General features: G+C 35.8%; 1 protein-coding gene and 1 long non-coding RNA gene across 5 annotated transcripts in view; both read right to left on the bottom strand.

Moving 5' to 3' along the window:
• The window catches only part of LOC147844337 (uncharacterized), a 528347-nt gene that overhangs the window by 380970 nt on the left and 122428 nt on the right, over positions 1 to 24949 (bottom strand). The gene's annotated exons all lie outside the window — the stretch shown is intronic.
• rhobtb4 (Rho related BTB domain containing 4) overlaps positions 8890 to 24949 on the bottom strand; it is a 75688-nt gene continuing 59628 nt past the window's right edge. For 2 of the 4 annotated variants that reach the window (XR_015490227.1, XR_015490226.1), the window contains exons 8-12: positions 20821 to 20971; positions 18913 to 19001; positions 18585 to 18690; positions 14135 to 15632; positions 11344 to 12455 (exon numbers count right to left, since the gene is read on the bottom strand). Coding sequence is in view for 2 of the 4 variants with exons in the window: in NM_001099974.2 (NP_001093444.1) it covers positions 15451 to 15632; positions 18585 to 18690; positions 18913 to 19001; positions 20821 to 20971 (528 nt within the window). In the remaining 2 variants the exon portion in view is untranslated. 4 annotated transcript variants of the gene reach the window in all.

Here is a 24949-nt window from a genome sequence, read left to right as displayed (position 1 = left end):
CATTCTGAAAACGTAGCGCTATATACATTTCTGGAGAGCCCCAAATACATCCCAGGAGCTACATTTTTTGTGAGTTTTTGTCTTCGCAAATTTACCAGAAGCCGCTGTGTATGCTTTTTGTGATCTCAAATTTCTCTCACGAGTGCAATTCATCCCTGCTGTTCTCTCGTAAATTTACCAGAGGCCACTGTCGACTCACTGTATGACTGAACGATGGACTGACCCACCCTCCTCCTTCCCTAAACCCAACCAATAGAGTGGAGGAACTATGACGTCACTTTGTAGGCGAATCGGCTGCTAGCATAAAACTGGTTCCCTCGTGAAAATCCCTTTAGGATTTTCCCATAGGCTTTTCGAAGATTGCAAATAATAAGCTCTGTGTTCAAACACTGTTCATTACACTTACACATTTTGCCCAGTCGGATAATCGTCACACGAAAATACAACTTTGAGCATTTTTAGATCTTAAATACTAACTCAAGAATTGAAAAGCTAACATTAGGCTATAAACGCACAACAGTGCCCTCGGGGCGCTCGATGACGTCAGGCCAACCCTGCTACAGACAACTTTTCAAGCTTATTTTTAGAAATATTGTCCATGACAAAGAGTTAATCTCTCTGTTTATTATATTATAATCCATGACATATATTATGAACAAATAAACACGCAAAAACACATTGACCTATGTGCCTTTTGGATCGTTTTTACATGGGAAATACGTCTGTTTTGCTTTACGGTTGTTCTATAAGTTTTAAAACTGTGTGTAAATCTGCCTACATAGTATTATCATAAGACATATTTAAATAAGTGTATCGCTTGCGTGCACACAGCCTGCTTACCTTAATAGAAGACAGAAATGAGGCGTGAGTGACAAGTCAATCAAATGCCTGCAAGTTTCATCATGGACACAGAGCAACATTCAATATTCCTTTTTTGTCAAGAATTACAGTGAAAAGCAGCCCATACAGTCACGTCTGCTTAACATTTTATGGAGGAGTGTAAATATTGCAGTTATGACAGAGCTAAATGTGTTTAGATAAAGAAAAAAAGACGAAAAATCACTTAATCACGTTAAAATGACAGTTAACATGTATATATTTTACACAAATATAATTATTCATAAGTTTGCATTACTGAGAGCAGGAAAGAGACAGACTGCACTAGAAAGCAGTATCTTCATAATATTGTTTACTAAAATAAATGATCAACAAATGAATCTGAATGAATCTGTCTCGACAGCCTTTACAAGTGAAGACATTATCTACACACAATCTGAATTCCCAATTAGAATAATACAAACTATAAAATACTATTCATGAAAATACCTAAATTACAGACAAATCCAAATGCCCAACACAAGCGGGCTGCGCTCCAGACCAGTTCAGGTCGATGACGTATAATTTCCCCGACACTGCCTGTAGTCCCATTTAGCAACTTGATAGCAACCGTCTTTTTAAAGAAGCATAACCGATTTAAAAATGAAGAGTGTGCTGTAACTGATGTGTTTTATGTTGTAGAACAAAACATGAAAGTATCTTGAGTTTGTCTTCGCCACAGACCTTATTAAAGCAATTTTAGTGGAACCCCATTTAAAAAAACAATTGACTTTGGGACGAGGGAACCGGAACTGCTAAAATGCTACCTCGCTTCCGGGTTTTTGCATACAAATTGACGTCATGGTTCCTCCACTCTATAGTGTTTTCAAAAGCAGCAATCGACCCGCCCACCCACTTCTCTAAACCCAATCGACATTTTTAAAAAGCAATCCAAGCCCACCCTGTCCCCAATTATTATAAAAATAATGTTTTTTTTATTTATTTTTTTTATTAATTTCTCTCACCTCTCTCCTCACTATTTCCTCCCCCTGTCTCTCCCTCCCTGTAATTTTTACACTTCAGTTATCCTTCAACTAGTTCCATACTCCATTCCAGTTGGTGGTGGTAATGCACCTATAAGTCTGGTTGCCAATCGCCAGTAAAACCTAAAGAAGAAGAAGAAGAAGAAAAAGCAATCCAGAAAAAGAAAAGCCCTCGTCTGAAAAAGATAAGTCCTCGCTTTAAGATTTTACCACATTTTAACCATGTTATTTACTTGTTTATTTTATTTTTTGGCAATTGTTTTTGTCTTACCTGCTTTTTGGAACTGCTCTTCGTCAAACTTGAACAATGTCATTGTAGTCAACTCTTGTCTGCATTTCAAGTACACCGACATACATGTTGAGCTACCGGACTATCTAGTAACAGCGGGAAAGTCATTCATATGGAGGTAAGCTGTCAGCTGGTAAGTGTGAAAATGAACGGCATCATACCGCCTTATAGCGTTCGTTTTAAAGATAAAATGCAGTACGTATATGTATACTTCTGGCTACATAATTTGTGATCAAATGTGTCAAATGTGTTCAAAATGAGCCTATGTTGGATTATTTAATGGCTATAGGGTGATGCAATTGATATACTTTTACTTTCACGACTGATTTTGACCTCCAACGATTAAGTAACCGCAATGCTACATTCCATTCATTTGTTTTGAAGTGACACAAAACTATGCAGCTATAGCTTTGGCCACAGTTTCTGAGTCAGGCTGAAGTGATTTAAAGTCCACATCAAATCATAATTTTCACATTGTTAGCCTTAACCTTCCTATCGTGTTCAGGTCAAATCTGACCAAATTGCAATTTAAAACCCTGTTAAATACTGTGTTTTACATCTGATTGACCCAAGGCCTTATGATATCCTCCACACTATGCATTTGAACAATAAAAAAAATAAAAGTGATGATCCCCTCTTTCTTTGAATTTTAAGTGTATTAGTCAACCTTGTTCCCCCTGTATTGTTACAAATAGTGAGCGAGTTGGGATGGTTTACAGTAAGTGCAGTATTATACCACCCAAACTCAGTCACTCACTATTTGTATTTTCACTGCAATTATTTTATGTCTTGATTAATGACTAATGATTAAACAAGATTATTAGACATAAAAAAACGAGCGATTGCTCCATGGTTTAAATTTCAGTCCAGAGGGGTCTTGTTTTGATCCTCGGTTGGTCTCACACAGCCAAGTGATGCGATTTTGCAGGTCAGAGTTCACCAAGCTTGAACTTTGCACCGCAGCAACCTGCGAAACTTGACGCATGACCCTGCGTTTCCGGTCTGACGCATTCACGTGCGAATGAATGGAAGTCTATGAGAGGAAAAGCCCAGTGTGACCGCAGCTTTAATTTTAAAATAATTATATTACGACCTAACACAGCAAAATCCTCAGAGTAAACTTTACTCAGTTCAGAGAACATTTGGTCCCTCTCTAAATTGAGTAAAATTTCTCAACAGTAGAGTTAAAGTTAATGAGACAATGATGGGGTTGATTAAGTGTTGATTGAGCACTGATGATGAACACCTGCTGTTAATATACACAAACAGAAGAGAAGCAGCAGCAGCGTGGCTCATTGTTAACCTGTACTTCCTTTTTTCTTTTAGATGTTCGCAAAAGTCCATATGAGATTTATTGAGAATTAACTGTTTTAAATATTTATATTTAAAAAAAAAAAAAGTCTTAAAAAAGAAAAAAACAATATGTACTGTATATTAAAATTACTTTTCATTAGGAGTAAATAAGTAACACAATTAATAAAAAATGGAAATTACTTTTTAAAAGATTGTAATATATTACTTTTAAAAGTAACTTTAGCCAACACAAAAGTTAATCCACTGCAGCATAATAACAAAACAACAACATCAACAACAAAACAGTTTATTTTGGATAATCTTTAATTAAAATCCAATCTAATTAATCACATTTTTAAATAATCTAACTTTTATCTAAATAAAATATTTATTTCCACTCTGCAATGGCTGTCTGTCTCTGATAACATCAGTTTGTCTGCAAAATACATATAGCCAGTGGTGTAAACAAATTACAAATACTCAAATTACTGTAATTGAGTAGTTTTTCTCAAAAATTGTACTTTACTTTTACTTAACCTAGAGTACATTTTTAGTGAAGTATTGGTACATTTACTCCACTACTTTCCCTCAACCTGCAGTCTCTACTTTTGTTTTTTCTTGTCTATGGGTTTTAGAAAAATCAGCCCTTTGATTCCTTTCCAATCAAATCGCACATGCTGTATAGAAGTAAATCACGCTATAATGACCTACCTCAAGACATGGGCGGTTTAAAATTGATAGGTACCCAGCAGGTGACGTTGTGTGCCTGCTGGGCAATCACTAAATATACTATAGAATGTTATGTTTACACACATCCACAAGTTACATGTAAATGTTTACAGCGTAATATCACTTCTCTTGAGTTTTGAAAGGTACCTTGAGTAATATTTACAACAGATACTTTTGCTCTACTTGCACTACATTTTTATGCTAGTAATGATACTTTTACTTAAGATCAGTACCTTTTCCACCACTGCATATAGCTATATATTCACGCCCTTCCATCCATTAGTTTGCTGTGAGTGAATGATGAAAGGAGCACAAAAAAAAAACCACCCCCTACTCAATATTCTGTTTTAGCAGGAAATACTTCATCATACTGAAATAAAAGTCTTCTGCAGCAACTTCCGGTTTACGCAGACTTTAAGAGAGGGAATAGGGAAAATAGCTGAAGGGTTGTGATTTTATTTAACTAACACAAGTAAAATAGGAAAGAACAAAAATACCTGAAGGGAGAGCATGGCTCAGCCAGTCAGTGTGCAAAGATATACGCAAGGCAGAGAAAATATGTTTTTCATCAGTGGCTGGTGCCTCCACGAAGACAAGATGATCTCTTGTAACATTACCTAATAACAACTTCGGTCCAACATAAGCCAGATTACATAAGACATTAACAACACAGAAGAAGGCAAACTCATAAATAGATTTGCACGGTCCCTCGTATTACAGAAGCTCTGGGTTTAGTTCATATTTTGATTATATTACTGGCCGAGGGCTCAATATACTGTAAGTAGCTCTATATAAGTCAGGTTTAACAGCAAATCCACTGATTCTGTGGATCCCTCTTTCTATCGAGTGCATGTATTTGCTCTGTGCTTGAACTTTATTGCTTCTGACAGCCTCACTGGTTTGATTTATGCCGTGTATTCCAGTGACAGCTCGTTTATCAGTAACAGAGCCGAAGAGCTAAATAATAAAAACTAAACATGCCCAACTATTATACAAGCAATTTGAGTCTTTTGCTTTCAGAACAATTGCCCCTCAGCCTGTATTTAGACATAAGGTCATCACTAATGCAAAGGAATTTGTTATAAGATGAGGGGGTGAGTGAGTCTAGGCATGTGTTTCCCGTCGGGAATGTCTGTGACTTTGCTTTGCTGATTTCAGCAATGGTTTTGGACTTGGGGCAACACATTTATTGAAGAATAATTTGAGGAATTCTTTTCTGGACAAAAAAAATTTTAATAACTGTGAGTTGTTCTTCTCAGTTAACCCTTTCAATCGAGTCTCATTAGGTCTGAAACGTTACATTAAACAGATTTAGATTTTGAAGACAAAAATGTAAAAAAAAAAGGGTGGCGCAGTGGGTAGCACGATCGCCTTACAGCAAGAAGGTTGCTGGTTCGAGCCTTGGCTGGGTCAGTTGGCATTTCTGTGCGAAGTTTACGTATTCTCCCCACAAGTCTAAAGATGTGTGGTATAGGTAAATTGGGTAGGCTAAATTGTAAAACATATGCTGGATAAGTTGGCGGTTCATTCTGCTGTGGCGACCCCAGATCAATAAAACAGCTAAGCCAAAAACAAAATGAATAAATGTAGAAAACTGTCTGAGTTATAATTACTGTTTTTGAGCTTGTTGTAGCTGCAAAAGATCAAGACATGTTTTAATGCTGCATTTACAACTGGACTCCTATTTGACGATGGTACTAAATAAGACGTCAGACATCCTACTGTACTTTTAAACTCGAGGGAGATTGCTAAATGCATCACTTACTGTCATTTCATAAATGAGAGCAGGTGGGTTGTGTAACTTTTGTCTTTTTTTGCTGCATAAATAACAATTGACACTGCCTACTGGTTTGACAGCATGTATGCTTCTTTCATATATAATTTTACCATATTTGGCAGATTGCAAAATGTTGAATTATATCATTTTGTTGTAGCGTGATTGACTGTAATGAGGTTTGAAGTAGACATTCAACGACAATTCAACTCAAGAAAGTCCAACACAAGCATTTTTAGCCATTTTCTGGTACTTTGTGGGAAATTGTACACCCCAAAAAATGATTGCTGCTTTTTCAAACTACCTGGTTAAAATGAGCTGAAACAACACAGTTTTTATAATTTCTTTGGCCAATTTATTTGTTTTACATTCGGTCCACTTAAATTTATAAACCATTACGTTAACTTAAACGTTTTGTGCTGGGACAACATGAAGGAATTGTGTTGGTCCAACTACAACTACATGGTTAGGGAGTTTGTAGTCCCCAGCATGCTTAGCGTGGAATTAAATTAAGAGAGGGAAATGTTGACAATAAAAGTAATCTTAGGTGTTTAGAGTCAATAAAAAAACTTGTTAGAGTTTAATCTTCGCTTTAGATTGAAGATTTAGAAGAGTTTCATGTAATGCTTTGAGTTTTGAGATTACAGAAGCACCAATGCTTTGGAGATAAGCAGCTTAATTAGTAAAATTGCAGTTTGTTGCTTTAACTGTCTCAGTCAACTGTGTGTAATTCGTGAATATGCTTAAATGGCTCTTTTAGTTCATTTAGTTTAATAGGAAACTAAAAGACTTCAAAATGTACGAGACATAATAGACATACATGACATTGTTAGACATTTAAGTTTAAGTTAAATAACAATACAAATGTATTTAAACTTTTATTTGATAAAACCATGTAGGACCAACACAATTGCATTTTTCTGCGTTAATAGTGTTTATTTAGTTGGTGCTAAAAAATGTTCTTGATGAAAATCCTGCCCTCAATTAAATTGAGTTCAATGAGTTGTTTTTTGAGTGTAGATTTTTGATTGCATGTTGACAAGAAAGTGCTGGCACATTACCATTTTGTATACTTTGTGTATGTGTAGTGCACATGATGTCAGTTTTGTGCATATTTTACATACATAACCTGAATTTTTTAAGCTCACACATGAGCTTCGAATTATGTTTGTACAACTTGATTTGTTCTTCTGTTCAACAATGCTGGAAACTGGTAGCCAACCGTTAGATCCCAGTTTAGAAAAATACTGTTAAATACATGATTAAATACATTGTTCAAAATACATTTTGTATTCAACATAAGAAAGAAGCTTGGATTAAGTTGGAAGGTGAGTAAATGTTTCTTTCTTTCTTTCTTTCTTTCTTTCTTTCTTTCTTTCTTTCTTTCTTTCTTTCTTTCTTTTAGTTCAAACATAATATAGTGTTGTGCATTCTGTTATATAATAGAAGCTTTTCAAGATGCATTTTTGGAGTTGCGCAATTTCAGCCATAAGAATGTTACCACATAACTCTCTCATATGGTGTTTCTGGCCTTCATGAATCAAACCACTGAACAACACATCAGTCACAGATCTGATGGCACGAGCACTGGAACTGTAATCACTCTCCGAAAATCGCACACCGAGGAGACTTTCTGGTCTGCAACATCAATTACAGCATGTGTTTTGGCTTTGCCCCTTCAAAGTGTTACTGGAAATGTTGCACGTGTGTATGGTGATGACTTATTTCCTGTGTGTTTTCTGTTTTTTACCAAACAATGCCAGTGTCCCATGGAAATCATTAACGAGTCTGCGTTTGCTTGACTACTAGAAATCTTATAAATCAATTCTGGCGACCGACATTTTGATCCAATTCTTTCATTGCGTTTGAGGGACAAGTTGGGAAAAGAAAACAGTATCTTTGTGATGACTCAGCTGCTAGGTTTAGTCTTGAGTTAGGCCTAAATGTATCGTCGTTTGTTTGAGCAAAACAAACTTTTAAAAACATGCTTGTGTCAAATATTGATGATATTTTTCCCAACTGAAAATGAAATCAAACTTTAAGAAAAAAAAAAAAGAGAATTGGTGAAAATAACACAATGTTTCCAAGTTTATAGGGCCTATTCATTTTTAGAAATTACATTTATACCTTAAAACGTTGAGAGCACTATTGCGTAGAAAAACCATCATTTTTAATTACGACAAATAAAATTATTTTATTTTTGAATTGTCATTGTCTGATATAATCACATTAAATGAAAATAGGTTTATTTGAAATTTTGAATAAATGTTATCAGACTAATAGAATTAAGTAAATAATACATTTTTACTCAATAACATACCTAGTACTCCAGTTTATCCAGTGATACTTCAACGTCTCAAGTGGTGTCTTTATGTAATTCTATAGCTGTTCATCGTTCCCGATAGATCGTCCCGTGTTCCACTTTGAGAAATCTCTTCATACTGTTTAAATATGTATTTCTATATGCACTTTTTAAAATAATTTATAACCCTATGCCTAAATAATTATTTACACGATTTCAATTGTTTACATTTTACAATAAATTGTTTTGCTCTGCATTAAGCCAAATATAGTTGATATAAAACGAGGGTTAAAATCAAAACAGATGTATAAAACTGTGTATGCCTCCCTCTGCAGGACATTTAACAGTAGTGACTTTTCAAAGTTTCTTTGTCGGGTAGGCCTAATTACAAATCATAGGAAAATGTAAGGTAAGGGATTACTTTTTATTTTAAAGTAATTTAATTAGTCCCTTATAATGTACTTGCAATAAATACTGTAGTCATTTTAATAAAATTTTAATGATGCAATAGTTAATTATTTACTTTTTTGAAGTAACTTACCAATGCGACAAACATGTAAGTATTACATTAAATATGTAATTAGTTCGATTAGTAGTGTAGGTACTGGTTCATAAAAATATGAAATCAATCAAAGACACACCATTCAAAGAGTTTGGTTTAGTTTTATTAAAAGCCAAGCAAACATTAAAATACTGAAACAACTTTTTTCAACCCTTTTTTGCTCCATTTTGTACAAATCACAGTTATTCAAAAATATTACAAACAATTCAATAAAATGTTTTTTTTTCTTTTTTCCTGTTTAATATTTGTATTTTTTTTTTTTTTGCAACAGCAGCAAAAACATTCTGATTTTGTTTTTTTAAAGCCCTTAATAGTGGTGTGTGTGTGTCTCTGTGTGTGTGCTTTAAGGTTTATAACAAGAACAAGAATTACAGAACAAGAATCAGAAACATTTCGGTTAAAGACGAGAACAAGCATTAATCAAACCAAGTTAAAAAGAAAACCACAAAGTGCAAATCAGCTTTAAATATAGTCACAGATTTGAAAAAGGAAGAGAGGCGAAGGAAAGAGTCAGAGACGCTTTCCTTACCTCTAGAAGACAAAACCGTGACAAGGACCACTTGGACTGTTCACCTCACCACGAGTGGACAGAGGAAAACTCGAGTGCTCCACTACTGCCGGATGCAGTAACACGGCCCTTATCTTTCATGGAGATGAAGATGGACTTCAAAGCACAGAAAGGAAGCTGGTTGGAGAGCCTCTGTTAGACAGAGAAACTAACAAGGGCTTGAAGTGGTCTCTGCCTATGACCTGAGGTCAGATTGTACATTTTACAAAGCAGTAAGAGGTGGTTAACCTTTCCAGTTTAATACAAACATTGAGAGAGTATTTAGTTGAGAACAAAAAGGCAATCACCACAATAACTGCTCTGTGTATTAGTATTTTACAAAAATTCACCAAAGTCAAATTTTCAAAAAGCACGTTGTGTAACATAATCCTTTCCACCCAACACCAACTCATAGCCTTTCAAATAATATTAACAATGAAAGAAGTAGTAGTAATAATAATAATAATAATAATGTTAAATAAATTAAACCGTGAAGTTCAGCTGACTCTAGAGGGCGCAAGAGACTTAGTTAATCTGCTCGTGTGTACATTCACTCTCATTCAAACCAGTACAATCATGGCTCACAATCAGAGAGGGATGAAACACACCACTCAAAGTACAGATGCTATTGCTACATGCTGGCCACAGACATGCAGAAGGAGCAATACAGTGGTCTGCTGGATGTCAGCTAATGTGAGAAAGAGAGTACTACAATTACCTCAACTAAAAACTAAAGGCAGTGACCTCTCAGATGAAAGATGACTCTTTTTTTTCCCAATTAAAGGCACAGTAACACAAACTAAACCCCACTTATCAAGTGCTCTCATGTTTCTTGTACATACAAGTGGTTTGCTATGCTTATGAAATACATGATAAACATTTAGTCTAAACTAAATGACGGTTGATTTTGTAATGAGGGCTTGGATTGTTTTTTTTTTCTTTTTTTTTCATTTACAAGACAAAAGTGCATGGTAACTCTTAAGTAATGAAAGCTACTGTCTTTTTAATAAATACAAAGAAGTTAGTGCTCAGAGCATTCCCATGCACCCATCTTAGCTGTAAACGTGCACTGATAAATACTTTCGTTGCTCAAGACTGTATTGTTAAATTGAAAGAAAAAAATGAACATTGTTTATATCAAATTTTAAGCTAAAGTGCATATTTAGAAAGCATTTACACTACAGCTGTATATGCATAGATGCCACAAGTCATTATGCCAACAGTTCAAGTTTTCAAACTAGCATTCTGTTGTGCCAGGTGAGCAAAATAAGTACATTTCCTGCTCACTAAAGTCTTCTTTTTCCATTATGTAATTAATAACGAAATATATATTACGTGACCTCACATTGTTTCTATATCACTTCACCAGTGTGTTTGGTTGTAAGATGTAGGTTGGACAAAGTTGGCACAGATTATTTCCATTTTAAAAAGTCATGCAGTGTAAAACCCCCTGTCGCCGATCCATCCTACAGTGTTAATACAGCACAGACAGGACGCTACCCCAAATAGTCATGCAGTCTGAACTCAGCATTAGATAACGCTTTTGTCTTGTATTAAATTAGTTTAGCAAAATCATCTGCTATTGCAGACAGAAAAATTCACAACAGTCACCTTGCTCTCGAGTGTTCACAACAATATAGACAGCTGCTAATGAGGCATCTATGCATATACATCTATGGGTTTACTGTTAGCAGGAATCTTTTGTGTGGTTAGCCACATCAGATTGCCTAAGCCAGTCTCTCTTTTTAAAGAGACAGTTCACCCAAAGTTTATCCTTCTGCCATCATTTATTAAATGTCAGAATCTGAATTAGGGTGATTACTTTTAGGCCAAATGGATCTTTCTAATACTGTTTATAAAAGATCAACAAAACCCCCTCATTACTACTACAGAAAACCATCAAAGTCAAAGTTGAAGGCATTTTGATTAAAGCACAAGGTTTAAAGAACTTGAGCAAATGAAAAAAATCTAATAGTAATTACGAGAGATTTTTCTTTTGTGTGTGTGTTTATGCAGAAAACATGTGGGGTCATAAGAAGCACTAGATTAATGGAAGAAACCATTCCATGCTACAAAATATCTTGAAAAGCCATCATTTCAATACAGTCAATGCCATGCACACCAAAAGGCAGACTAATTCTAAAAACAAAAGTGCAAAAGCAAAAAGTCAAAGAACGAAAAGTGCCAACAAGCCCAAAAATCACCACGGCAACAACGCTTTCCGTCCCAGCAAGCTTGCTGATGTTTGTAGTGTCTCAAATTGCTCTTATAGTGTGATCTTTACCTTACGGGGCAGACAGGAAAGCTGGTATTACGTACATAATTCGTCGCAGAGCCAGTCTGCGTATGCACAGTAAGGTCATACATTCATTATTTTACTAATTATTAAGCCTTTAGGCATAGTGTGGCATCTAAAAACATTCACCGTAATTGTCTGCCCCTAGAAATACTGCACAAGTGATGTTACTAAAAAGCGCTCTAATTAGATGAACCTATAAAAGTCTTCACTGTTTTCCCTCTTCCTTGCTATTTTCTTTATTTTTGTGTGTGTGTGCAGATTGGCCTGTCTCAACACATGGGTTCTGCATGTCTATTTTTATAGCTGTTGATGATTTCTGCTCGTCTGGTGCGAAAAGCAGGGTGCAGCCTTGAGGAAGCAAAACCAGAAAGCCAGAAATAGAAAAAGGGTGGCAAGGAAAACTTAACATGTCTCTGATTTCTCATTCATCTTCAAAACAGCTATTAATAACACTTTTGTTAAAAGGCACGAAACAGGCAAAACAAACATGCTTCACCGAGAAATATTTGAATGTTGAAGGGAAAGTGTAACATGGTCATAGGCACTCATGTTTTTTTTGTTTGTTTTTTTAGATGGAAGGCAGTCGACACTGACTTTAGCAAACGGGTGCTATCAACGCTTCACAGCACATGCACGTCTGAAAAAAGGAAACAAACCTAGAGGAACATGACTGTCAGTTTAACCGCAAAACCTGTTTCTACAAAGCTTAAAGCTTGAAACTGAAACAATCACAAAAGTAAGATAATATTGATTTACAGCTTAAGTCAGGATATTTTGTTAGGATTGTCAAAACAGGTAAACCTGTGTAAAGGGGCGACCACACTGCACTTTTCTGTCCATTCACAAGCATGCAAATACTGGAGAAGCATAAGCTCATGCGTTTAGGTCACGTGAAGGTTTTTAAACAATATTGTAAGAACATCTGTAGCATTGTAGTAAAGTGAAGTACATCTAATATATCCAATATTGGCCTAATTATTATTTCTTAAAGTCTGTTTGAACCGGCAGTTGCTAAGATCTTTGTTTCACTATGTTGATGTACTTTCAACTAAAACTGAATATTGAGTAGGAAGCGGGACTTTCTTTTTGTGCATCATTCACTTTTAGCAAACTAATGGTATGAGGTGTGTGGTTATAAATAATGTTGTTAAAGTGTCAAACTGACAACCACAGCAGACCTGTAGCCAGCCTGGTGAAATGGTTCTTTTTTTCTGAAAAGTGAACCTTTTTGCAATTAGACACCTCTATTGAATTATGAAATTTAAATGCTGCATTTTTGTGACATTTCAAGCACTATTCTGAATTAGCTTGTCGATGGTAACCACACTTTTTGACTATTTTAGCCAAAATAGTATTCAAATAAATTTTAATATGGTCCATTTTGGGGCTTCACACCTTTTTATTGGTCATTTTTCTTCAAGAATAAGGTCCAAGATTCAGAATAAAAGTTACTTGTAAAATGTTTTCTCTGATTAAAAACAATACAGTAGCAAAGGAAGACATCTCTTATATGTGATTGTATGTTTTCTTGCACAGATGGATGTTGGACTTATGAAAAATAATTGTTAGCATTGTCAAAACTGATTAGCTAACAGAGGATTCTGCTTGGTCTTAGAGCATTTTTCAAAATGTTATGTTCACCATGATGGCATAGCAGTCAAAATAGGACAAATGAGCTCATGTATGGGACAAATTCTGGACCTTCTTTAGTAGCTACGTTTCCATCCACCTATTTAAATGCATACTTTGGAGATGTGCATAAATTTAAAAAATGCGCATAAAAAGCATAACTGATTAGGATAAACTTTTTATTCGATAAGAAAAGATGCACATAAACTACGATGGAAACACTTTTACCGAACAAACTCCAGAGTGCGCATTAAAAGGGTCATGTAATTTTGCTATAAGAGATCTTGTGGTGATAAAAATATATGCGAATAGATAAACCAGCAGGCTGAGCACACTGTAAACATCTGAAATGCTGTTTTGGTCATTCTAAAATGCCTTGATCATTTCAGTATTACTGTTATTATTATATTATTAATTGACCTCCAGAATAAAGAGCGTCTGTGCTCCACGTCTCACACCTTCAAATGCTACCACGCATTTACTGCATGTCAGATTGCCTTCTGAGGCACAAATCATTTATTAAACAAAGAAAAGACTCACGCAGCTTCTTCTACCGCAGCAAATGCTGCTTTTACTGTTGATATTTATCGCCAGTTAATCAGGAAGGGACGATTTTATTCGCTTTGACTCGTTGGAGGAAAATAAATCAGTGGATTAACTCGCATATATTAATTGTTCACCTGAAGAATGGCAAAGTGCGCTAGCAAAATAAACATGGCAAATTTTGATTTCAAGCAGACTTTAAATATTGGAAGTCTCCATTTAAAAAAGAAGACTGATTGCATGATGGCATAACATGAATAGTGCAGCATCCAAAGAAATATTGCATGCTCAAAGTTTAGTGTGGTCACCCCTTAAGGAGATAATACGTGAGTGGCTGGACGCAATGACATTAAGGACTCTAATCCTGAGCACTGATTTTATCCGCATGTGGGAAGAGTAAAGTGAGGCTTATCAAACACTACAGGAAGTAGATCGCTAGCTTCTCCCTCAGTTTAGCTAACTACAGAGGTAGAAGAGCAGGAATAACAGAGGGGAGTGGGGCAAAGGAATAAGGAACATCACAACCTACTTTTTGGTTCACTGATAGCCAAGATTGCAGTAGTGCTACAAAAACAAGTGCATTTCACAAGGATGTGAAGATCTGAATCTGGATTGACAAACAAATAGGAAGCTAATCATTTCTAAAGCAGGGTATACTCAGAAGGCATGGGCGCCCCCCAGAGGTGGAGGTGAAAGGCAAGCAAGTCGAGGAGCTTGCTTTAGTGGTCATATCAAAAAACTCAATTGAACAGAACGTCATATTACAGCTGTGACTGTTTATACTGTCCTGGCAGTGGTACAAATAGCCCTAATTTCATTGTTTACTTGCTGTCAAGTTTTTGTTTCAACAGATTTTGGTAAGGCGTTTGTGTTTGAATGAGTTGTCTGTCTTTGGTGCTGTCCTAGAGTTTTTAGTGAGTGACAGACCTGACTACATGCTCTTTCTGTTCTACCACAGGAAGAAAAGTTATTAACAAGACAAATGAAGTAAAAAAAAGTTCTTCAGTAGGCAAAACAATTGGTTTTCAGAGCCAATGCGGGGCAATGGAAGATCCAAAATGGAGATTTATATATGTGAGAATGTAGGCAGGGGCAATTATCACCCCTTGATTTTGACAAAAACGTTATATATCCCTGCCGCCATTTTAGTTGCTAGCTGTATTCAAAGCTAAGCTATGTTTCAGCTTATAGACAATGAACATGACGGTTTTCCCAGAAGTAGGAGGTCTTAGAGAGACAAAAAAGCGAAACACAGCAGCACCGTGCAGCATTGTGTGCCCGTGCGCCAGCGCTCAGACATGGTGCTGGTGTGAGTGTGTGGTCTTGTATATTAATAACAGTCTTAAGAGGCGAAAGCAGGTCACTGCGATGCTGGCGTTCCCTGTGTGGTGCTGTGGCGAGACCTGTTGCATTCGCACAGTAGAACACTAACCATTAAAAGTGAGAAAGATTCAAGACTTTCTCAGAGCCTTCTCTCGTGAATTGACACAGGTAAAGATGCCCCAGCATTTAGGACGAACGTTCTGAAACAGAAACAGGGCTCCCCAGGCTTGGCTACATGCCTCTGGACTGAGATGAGAGTTAGGAGTATGAGGGGTTTGTATGGATGGATGGAAGCAGGTCCTCAGGAGATGTGGGGTGCTGAGGAGGATGGGTGTCTCCAGAAGCACCAGCCCCGTTTGGTGTGCTGCTTGCGCAAGATCTCTTCCTCACGCTCTCGCTCTTTTTGGGAACGGAGGTAGCGGTCTTCCTCCTTCAGGAACCAGACAGGAGGCCAACGATACTTCTCAAAGTGTTTCTGGTTTTCTGAAATAACAAATCACAGAAGTGAAGGGAAAATAATTTTTTAGCTAGGTATTTATTTTAAAAAGTATGCTCAAAATTAAGAATATACAATATAACTCTTTTAACTTTTACTTAGTTGACAAAAGAACAAATATATATATATATATATATATATATATATATATATATATATATATATATATATATATATATATATATATATATATATATATATATATATATATATATATATATATATATATATATTTCCAGAGACTTCGGTGACATATTTAAAATATATTTAGCAAATATAAAGCCATTTTTATTTTATTGGCTGTAACACAATCCAAAGAAACGTGGAGCAGAAGCAAAATAAAAAGAAAAAAGTTATAGAAAATCCAAATTGAACAGTTTTGAAACTGTCCACAGTAAGCAGGTGAGCTGGTAATGCACGAGCGCTTCATGTTTGGGTATAAAATGAGCATCATTGTTTTTGCAAGTAAAGTCAAATCCTGGTTTCTCATTTTGCGCCAAAGTCAAGAGAAAATTGTCAAACAAATCAAACTTCCCAACGCAAAATCGTAAAATGTTTAGGTCTTTCACCAACTTTAAAACCAAAAGTTTCAGGGAATCCAGAGAAATCTGTCTTGTAAGGACAGAGCAGCAGTCTGCTGAAACATCAAGAAATGCAAGAGGAATCTTTGTTATTTAGTGAGAAATGTATACATCAGTTTTATATCCAGTTCAATTATTGAATGCTGCTGGATCTCTGGGCCAGAGCTCATCATCTTATTTAACCGAGTCACTGCAAATGTTGAGCTCACAATTAAAGTTGTTTTGGGGAAAGAAAATTGAGATTGAGAGCTCAATGTCCAAAGGGACAATTCGGACTGCAAACCAAATGTCTGTCAAAAGTATGAAGTGCAGCAGAGCAAATGGCATAGTGACTGGCATAGAGTGCACCAGTACCATTGACGTTAAGGCAAATATCAGAATAGCACAAAGACTGACACTGCCATGACGTCTTTCATGGTGAGTTTATGAATATTATATCAAGTCTCAATCTGCTAGAACAGCATGGTTTGGTAGACAGAGTAAATGTGCTTCAGTAGACTTCCTGCAGTCCAGATCTGTCTCTTATTGAGAGATGAAAAGAAGCAGGATATGTTGTCACTGATCTAAAGTCTGGCATTATGTCAGATAGGGAAAATGTTTGCTTCTAAATCATTAACAAATAGTATGTCAAATTTCCAAACGAGTAAACATTGTAATTAAAAGGAAAGTGTCAAGTTATGACATTGTGTTAAACATCCTTCTGTTGCAACATTGTGGAATGTGCTGCAGCACACAAAATAAAAATGTGTTTTTATTTCCAGAATATAAATTATTTGGTCAAAGAAAACATTGGAAATCTTTTCATTGTACTTTTGTTTATTAAATAAATTCAAAAGAAATTAACAATTTAAATGATTGTCTTGATTTTATTACATTTTACAAATATGAAATATGAATTGATAAATATCTAATAATTCTAATGTATGTCCAATAATTCTAGTGAAATAGTTATAATCCTTAACATATGCTTACTTGAGAAGTAAGATGTTATGCTAAATTATTTATTTCATTTATTAATTAACAATTTAGAAAGGTTTATTGGTACAGAAATTAAAATTTCTAGAATTATGTTTACTTTTCTTATCTCGCTAGCAAAATGCTTTTTATTCATTTGGATGTTATGCCCACCATGACTATATGCATTTCATCAAATACAGTAAAAACATTAATTTTGCTTAATATTATTGCAGTTCAAACTAACAGTTTTTTTTCTAATATATTTTAAGATGCTATTTTTTTATTCATCATATAACTAAATGACTTTTCAGCATCATTACTTCATTACGTCATCAATACACTTTTATGTGAAATCATAAAAGAAATCATTTTAATTTGCCGATTTCATGCTTAAGAAACATTTCTTATTGTTAGCATCTCCTGTTTGCACTACCAGTTAAATGTGACCCAATTCCAATTTTTTGCTTATATGTGACACAGGTCGGATCTGGACTATGACCGTGTAAACAAAAATTGCATGCATTTGGATATTCAGAGATCCGTTTCAAATAAATCAGATATAAAACAAATGTGTGACAATGTGACTATCATGTAAACAGACAGATTGAATTTATTGAAGCATTCCATTTTGTATGTCATTAAACTTGCGACATTGTGGTACTTCTCTGCGGTTTAATAATGTAGAAGGAAGAGCGTGTGTGGAGACGCCGACGCGGTAAACAACAAAAACAGAGAAAACTTGGAGGAGGAAAGTGGTCAGTCGCCACAATTAACTCCCACTAGAACTGGGATCTCTCTTGTACCCACAAAATCCTCAGAATGGTGAAGGACACCACATATATAAACCATAGATGCAAGCTGCGATGATGGCCCTTTCCCTCCTCCTCCACCTCAAAATCATTTTGAGGTTAGGCAAACTTTTTCTTTGGTTGACAATTTCTTCCATCATGGCACAGATGCTAGAACCAGCCTTTTCGTATGTGCTACGTCTAAAATGTATGGCAAGTATAACACGGCATGGAACACATAATTCGGTTATGGGTCACAATTAAAAGAAGGTGTAACCGGACAGGCAAAAAAATCTGATACAAGCAACAAAGTGGAATTGGTCATCAAGACCTGACAGTGTAAACAGGGCCTTTGTGATAACCATTGTGCATTTTTCCATGATACTTCATAAGACCAGAATCTGTTTTAAATTATTTTACATAAATATCATTACTGTCACTTCTGAATAATTCAATATTATCTTGCTAAACTTTACATTAGACATGATACAAATCAATCAATCAATCAAATCAATCAATCAATCAATCAATCAATCAATCAATCAATCAATCAATCAATCAATCAATCAATCAATCAATCAATCAATCAATCAAAACATTTCTTGTCCCTTACCAGGAGACATAGTCTTCATATCTTTAGGGAATTTGCGACAGACACTGTTGTAGTTGGTGCAGATGTGATGCAGGCACCAGGCAGAGAGCTGTTTGGCATTGTGGAACTACAGCAGACAGAAAGCGGAGTCAGCACAGCATGATTTCTCTCAATGAGGCTCATTTGAAAAGCAAAGTGTGTTCATCCTTTGAACTAGAATAAAGTAGGCTACAAATGAATGGTAATTCTCTAATGTGCTCCACTGCTTGTATTGCCACTTGATTACTCATTTCTAGTGTGCTTTGCATTCTATTAAAGGCTTTGTTTGCTTCATCTTTATAAACGTTACCTGAGCCATCTCCAGATAGGCCAGCACATGTCCATCAATGTCCAACCCTTTAACGGACAACTGCAACAGATCCTCAACGGCGTGTTGCTCTGTAGACCATGACAAAACACCACACAACAAGTGTTAATATATCAGCCATAGGCTTAATGGTTAACAATGTGCAAACAACTCCGAAACCGTCAACAGTGAAAAATGTCTCACCTTCACGACTGCGTTTTTAAATGCTAAGTCAACCCCAGAATGTAATTTCTTCCACCTTTTTCTTACATTTAAGTTGTTATAAAACAGTAAAACATTTATTCATCTTCGAAACATGAATTAAGATATATAATAAATCCCTCACAAGTTTTAATGCAAGTAAAAGCCAAAATTAAATTTGTTCAGCAATTAAAGAGATCACATCTCTTCAGAAGACTTGGATTAAACAGATTATTCATATGGATATTGTCACTTTATCCCCTTATTAAATTATTTAACGTTTTAGGCGAGGATTTTAAATAGAGGGCCGATAAAAACATGAACAAATTGATTATGGTGATTAAATTAAGACTTTTAATTTTGTGGTAAAGTAAGCTGAGTGTGTTTTTTTAGGTTACTATTGCCAAATGAATACTTTTAAAATGGCACAGGTAAATCATGCCTGAACTGATATTGTAGAAACTGTTTCTGTTTCTGCGACGTCACAGCTGAAAACAGCATAATCTACTATAACTATGAACAACTCAGGCACTTTATTCAGTGTTAAATGTCACCATTGTGAGTTTGAATACCATTTTATGTGATAATTTTATTTATTGCCATAATGAAAGCAGCAGGAGATTGTTCACCTGAAATCTTGAAGAAGAAAAAAAGAAAAAAAAAAAACAACATACACTACCGGTCAAAAGTTTAGGGTCAGTTCTTTTTTCTTTAAATAAAAATATTCTGTTCATCGTTGCAACATTTATTAAATGTAAAAAAAAGTTAAATTGTTAAATATTTATTTATTAAATATGTATTTATTACTTATTGTATGTGGTTTCAAATGAATTACTCCAGTCATTATTGCTTTTATTACTATTACCTTTTATAATAATAATAATAATAATAATAATAATAATAATAATAATAATAATAATAATAATAATTAATATTAGAGTGATTTCTGAAAGATCGTGTGACTCTGAAGACTGGAGTATTGATGCTGAAAATTCATCTTTAAAATTACTGGAATAATTATTAAATTCTGAACTTCTTCTATTTTTGAATAGTTATTTTATAGTGTAATAACATTTCACAATTTTACATTTTTACTGTATTTTTGATTAAATAAACGCAGGCTTGGTGAGCAGGATAAGATTATTTTAAAACATTTAAAAATCCTACAGACCCCAAACTTTTGAACAGTAGTGTATAGTTTGAAAATGAACATTGTCCCTGTCACTCAGTGTAAACCAACAAATATCGGTCAATTATCAAATACTTTCAATAATTTTAAAGATGTTTAATATGTATTAATTAGATTATACACTTTATACACCATTTGGATGGGAGTGCAGTGCACTATTCTGTGATTCTGCTATTTAAATGTTTCGTGTTGAATCTGGTGTGGACAGACAAAATGCTTATTGCATCTTATTGTGTAACATGTTGTTTGGACATAGTGTTACTGGTTACTGATTTAAAATCTAGCTTTGTGAATTATCTTTCTTTCTTTCTTTCTTGTCCATTTGTCTATTACTTGAAGGCCTTGAAAAATCTGAAATGGTATCACATCAAATATTAACCAACTTTTTCCAGTTGGTTTTCTGCACTTTGTTTAAAATGATTTCCTCAGTAGGCCCATTAACCCAAGAATTAACCAAGCTGTGTTATTTCATATGTGCACAGTTTACCTTAGGGTAAACCTACAGCCATTACTAGACCTACCTGTTAGAGCTACTAAGCGGGGAAGACAGAGGCGGTTGGCTAAAATTATGAGGTCCATTGGCTCCAGCTCAGAAGACGGTGTCAATACACCACAGTAGAGAAACTCCAGAACAGCTCTCATGCAGGCACAACTGGTGTTGGGGATAGACACCTGAAAAGACAGAATCAGAAAGAGAAAAAGACAGTGTGGTCAGTGAATGGCAGACTATTAAATATTTCACAGTTATTAACAAAAGCCCACGTTGAGAGAAGTTTGTGCGAAGAGATTTCATAACCCGTGCTGAGGAATGTTTATTCATAGCTCATCTCCAGGACATGGAAACTCGAGAGGCAGATTGATCCAGGGTTGAAACAATCTGCTCAGCACCTCTCCCCCATTGAGACCTGCATGGTCCTGGCCGCTGACCATTAGAGACTTACAGTATGAGTGGACATGGCAGGACCCGGAGCGGCCAAAGACGCAGTTAGAAAGGTGTGTATGTGTCCAGGAAGGCTTGTGGAGAACTTAGGTCTGGGCGAGCGATAGAAGGGAGAGGGCAGTGGCCTCCACAAGGGGTCTTTCATCCTTCAGGAGATTAAAGCACTGTGTGAAACCGTTGACAGTCTCAGCTTAAAGCTGTGGAAAAATAACTCTGTGGGCTTGTCGCTACGGGAAACCTGGCCTCTGCATAAACAAGAGCCAACAAACCAGCCTACAGGAGAGACTGTCATCATATAACTGTGAACACAGAATATGCTTTACAGGACAAATACACAACATTCTCAGTCTCAGTTCCCATATAATGATATGACAATTTTAATTGTTTGAAACAACCATATGGTGCACCAGTTTCTATCATAAATGCTGTATTCATTAATTATTGATGTCATGTTAGACAGCATACACAAAAGTTATTTTTAAAAAAGGATTTGTTCAGTCAGGAATCATTTAATTTATCAAATGCAACAGTAAAGATGTTTATAATGTTGGAAAAGTATTTTATTTATTAATAATATCCAGGTTTTTTAAAGCAAATTCAGAGATTAAGTGCTCTATTTTAACGATCTTGGCGCAAAGTCCAAAGCTCAGGGCGTAAAAGCATTAAGGGCATGTCTGAATCCACTTTTGCTATTTTAAGGATGGAAAAATTTTCGCTGTGGTGCATGGTCTAACAGGGTTGAGCTTATTCTCTTAATCAGTTATAGGTGTGTTTTGAGAATAAACCAATCAGAGTCTCATCTCCCATTCCCTTTAAGAGTCAGTTGCATCGTGCCATAGCACATTTGCTATTTACATGGCGGACTTTGTAAGTTAAAAAACTGAGTGCTTCACCAGCGAGAAAACAGTTAAACAGACCATCTGCAGTGCAAGAACTAGTCTCCTCATTCTTTACTTTCACTATCTTCCGTGGTAAAGTGTTGTACGCACAGACATCCATTGGCCTACATTCATTCATTCATTTTCTTGTCGGCTTAGTATCTTTATTAATCCGCAGTCACCACAACGAAATGAACTGCCAACTTATCCAACAAATTTTTACGCAGCGGATGCCCTTCCAGCCACAACCCATCTCTGGGATCTCATTTACACACACACTCTCATACACCTACTCAATTCACCTGTACTGTATGTCTTTGGACTGAGTGGGAAACTGGAGCACCCGGAGGAAACCCACGCAAACGCAGGGAGAACATGCAAACTCCACACAGAAACGCCAACTGAGCCGAGGCTCGAACCAGCAACCCAGCAACCTTCTTGCTGTGAGGCGACAGCACTACCTACTGTGCCACTACGTCACCCCTTAGCTTACATAATTCATTTCATTTGTTAAGCGCAAAGATTTGTTTCAAAACTATTTCTAAATTCAGTTCTAATCTCCAGCAAATGAATAAATGAACTATAATAATGAAGTGTTCTCAAAAAAACTGAGTTATATCCAAATACACTATGCCCCATATGGTTTAAAACTTCACAGGTGGGCAAATCTAAGCTTGTTTTTAATAAGACAAATATAAATATGCATATAATAAATACTACTACTAATAATAATAACATTATACAAAAGCAAGTTGTCATGAATACACTGAAAAAGCCCCCCCGAGATGAATAAGGCATGGAGGTGGTGGATTTTATATTTTTGTAGAAAATAATAATTTTTGTAATATTTTAATCCTTTAATTCTTTTTCACTTGTAAAGGTATTTGCGTATTGCTGTACATCCTGTGTGTATTAATTAATGTTTAAGCGAGGCGCACAACTGACCCACTCTGCGCAGGCCTTTAGACCTCCTTTTAGTTGGTCTATTGAAAAGTCTATTTTAGATCCTCAAAATTGCAACGCGCCAGCAATGCACCTTAACCAACTCCTTTTTTCGACCAGAACAGCTATGCATGTACATATGAGCGCAAATGCATTTGCTATTTAAACAGCGTGGTGCAACACGCCAAAACGACTCTTACATCAAGCTGAAACTAGCAAACAACATTTGCGTCATGCCTTGCGCCGGCTAGACTTGTCTAGATTAGACTAAGTTAGACTTGTCAATTATTCGTAGCCCTTGAAAAATCTGAAATGGTATCACATCAAAAAGGGGCGTAGTGGACATTTTAAAAGTGGGGGAACAGCTGTATGACATCCAAAAGTTTATGTTCATGTAATTATTATTCACCTGTTAATAATAATGTTTTACTATATTTTTAAATCAAATGAATGCAAACATAGTGAACATTTATAACCCCAAATTAGAGTAAGTTGTGGGTCCACTTATCTTATTTGTTGGGAGCATTCATGACAACGCTGAAATCCTTGAAGGCCACATGACATAATATGCCCACGTTCAACACCATTCCTAACCTAAATCTCTTAATCCAATGCTAAAAGGTAGGAGAGCTTTGTTTTGACTCTGCTTTGGCTGAAGGGTGGATAGAGAGCAAACAAAGGCATGCTTATTCTTCTAGCTCCAAGGAACGGCCAAGGAATTAGGCTTTTAGCAAGGACACAAAGAGGAAAGTGCCGGGCCTGAGAATCAATCCATGGCAACCTTCTCCTTCAACTGCCACAATCCGCAGACTGAACAGTCGTTCCTCTGTGAATCAGGACAGGATGCAGTGGATTTAATTGCCGCTGGCATTACCTTGTTTGAGGAGTGAACACTTCTAGGTCACAAATGGTTGTAGCAACCTGGAAACCACTAGCACTGGTATCTTTATCTTGTGTAGAGGTTTGTCATTTACACTGATAATCATTTACAATAAAAACGGTGCTCAACAAATAATACTGATCATTCACATTCCATACAGGAATGATTAGACATGCCTCCAAAAAACTCCACAAAAAAAACAAAAAAACAATAACAACTACCAAATGCCACAACAACGTGTGTACTGCTGCTGCCATGCGAGTAGGAGTATGTTAGAATGACAGCCACAGGCTGACACAGATTCTATAGGTCAGATAAGGTGCACTGGAGGGGTGGCAAGATGACACTCAGCAGTACTTCTGAAGCCTATGGGGTGCCTTTCACCTGTCTGTCTCAAAGCCAATTAACAGAATGTCAGTGTGAATATGACCGCTCATTATAGCGAAAGGGCAGACATTAAAGACACAGAGGGCACACATTACGCAACTTCCTGTAAAACAAACCCAAAGGAGTGCAATGTTGCTGAGAGTGAATGAGAATGTCTAAAAGACAAATGCAGAGGGTACAATATTACACTGACTTGAAAAAGGATTATTAGATGAAAACTTTACTCATAACAGTTTTTTCAATTATGTGGTGCTAATTAGAGATGTCCTGATCAAGATATTTGTGCCCCAATCTTAAATTAATACTATCCCGAGTCCAGAGGCGACATACTTCATATTATATATACAGTTGAGGTCAGAATTATTAGTCCCCTGTATATTTTTTCCCCCAATTTCGGTTTAACGAAGTGTAGATTTTTTTCAACACATTTCTCAACATAATAGCTTTAATAACTCATTTCTAATAACTTAATTTAATCTTTTGAATCGATTTTTACTTGCTTTATTTTATCTTTGCCATGATGACATAATATTTTTCTGGATAGTTTACAAGACACTAGTATTATGCTTAAAACGCAATTTAAAGACTTAACTAGGTTAACTAGGCAGGTTAGGGTAATTAGG

The sequence above is a fragment of the Danio rerio genome, chromosome 5 (genome assembly GCF_052040795.2).
Source record: "Danio rerio strain M-AB ecotype USA chromosome 5, GRCz13ab, whole genome shotgun sequence".
Classification (NCBI taxonomy): Eukaryota; Metazoa; Chordata; class Actinopteri; order Cypriniformes; family Danionidae; genus Danio; species Danio rerio.
Note: the sequence above shows the minus strand (reverse complement) of the source record. Positions and strands in the feature narration are given on the sequence as shown.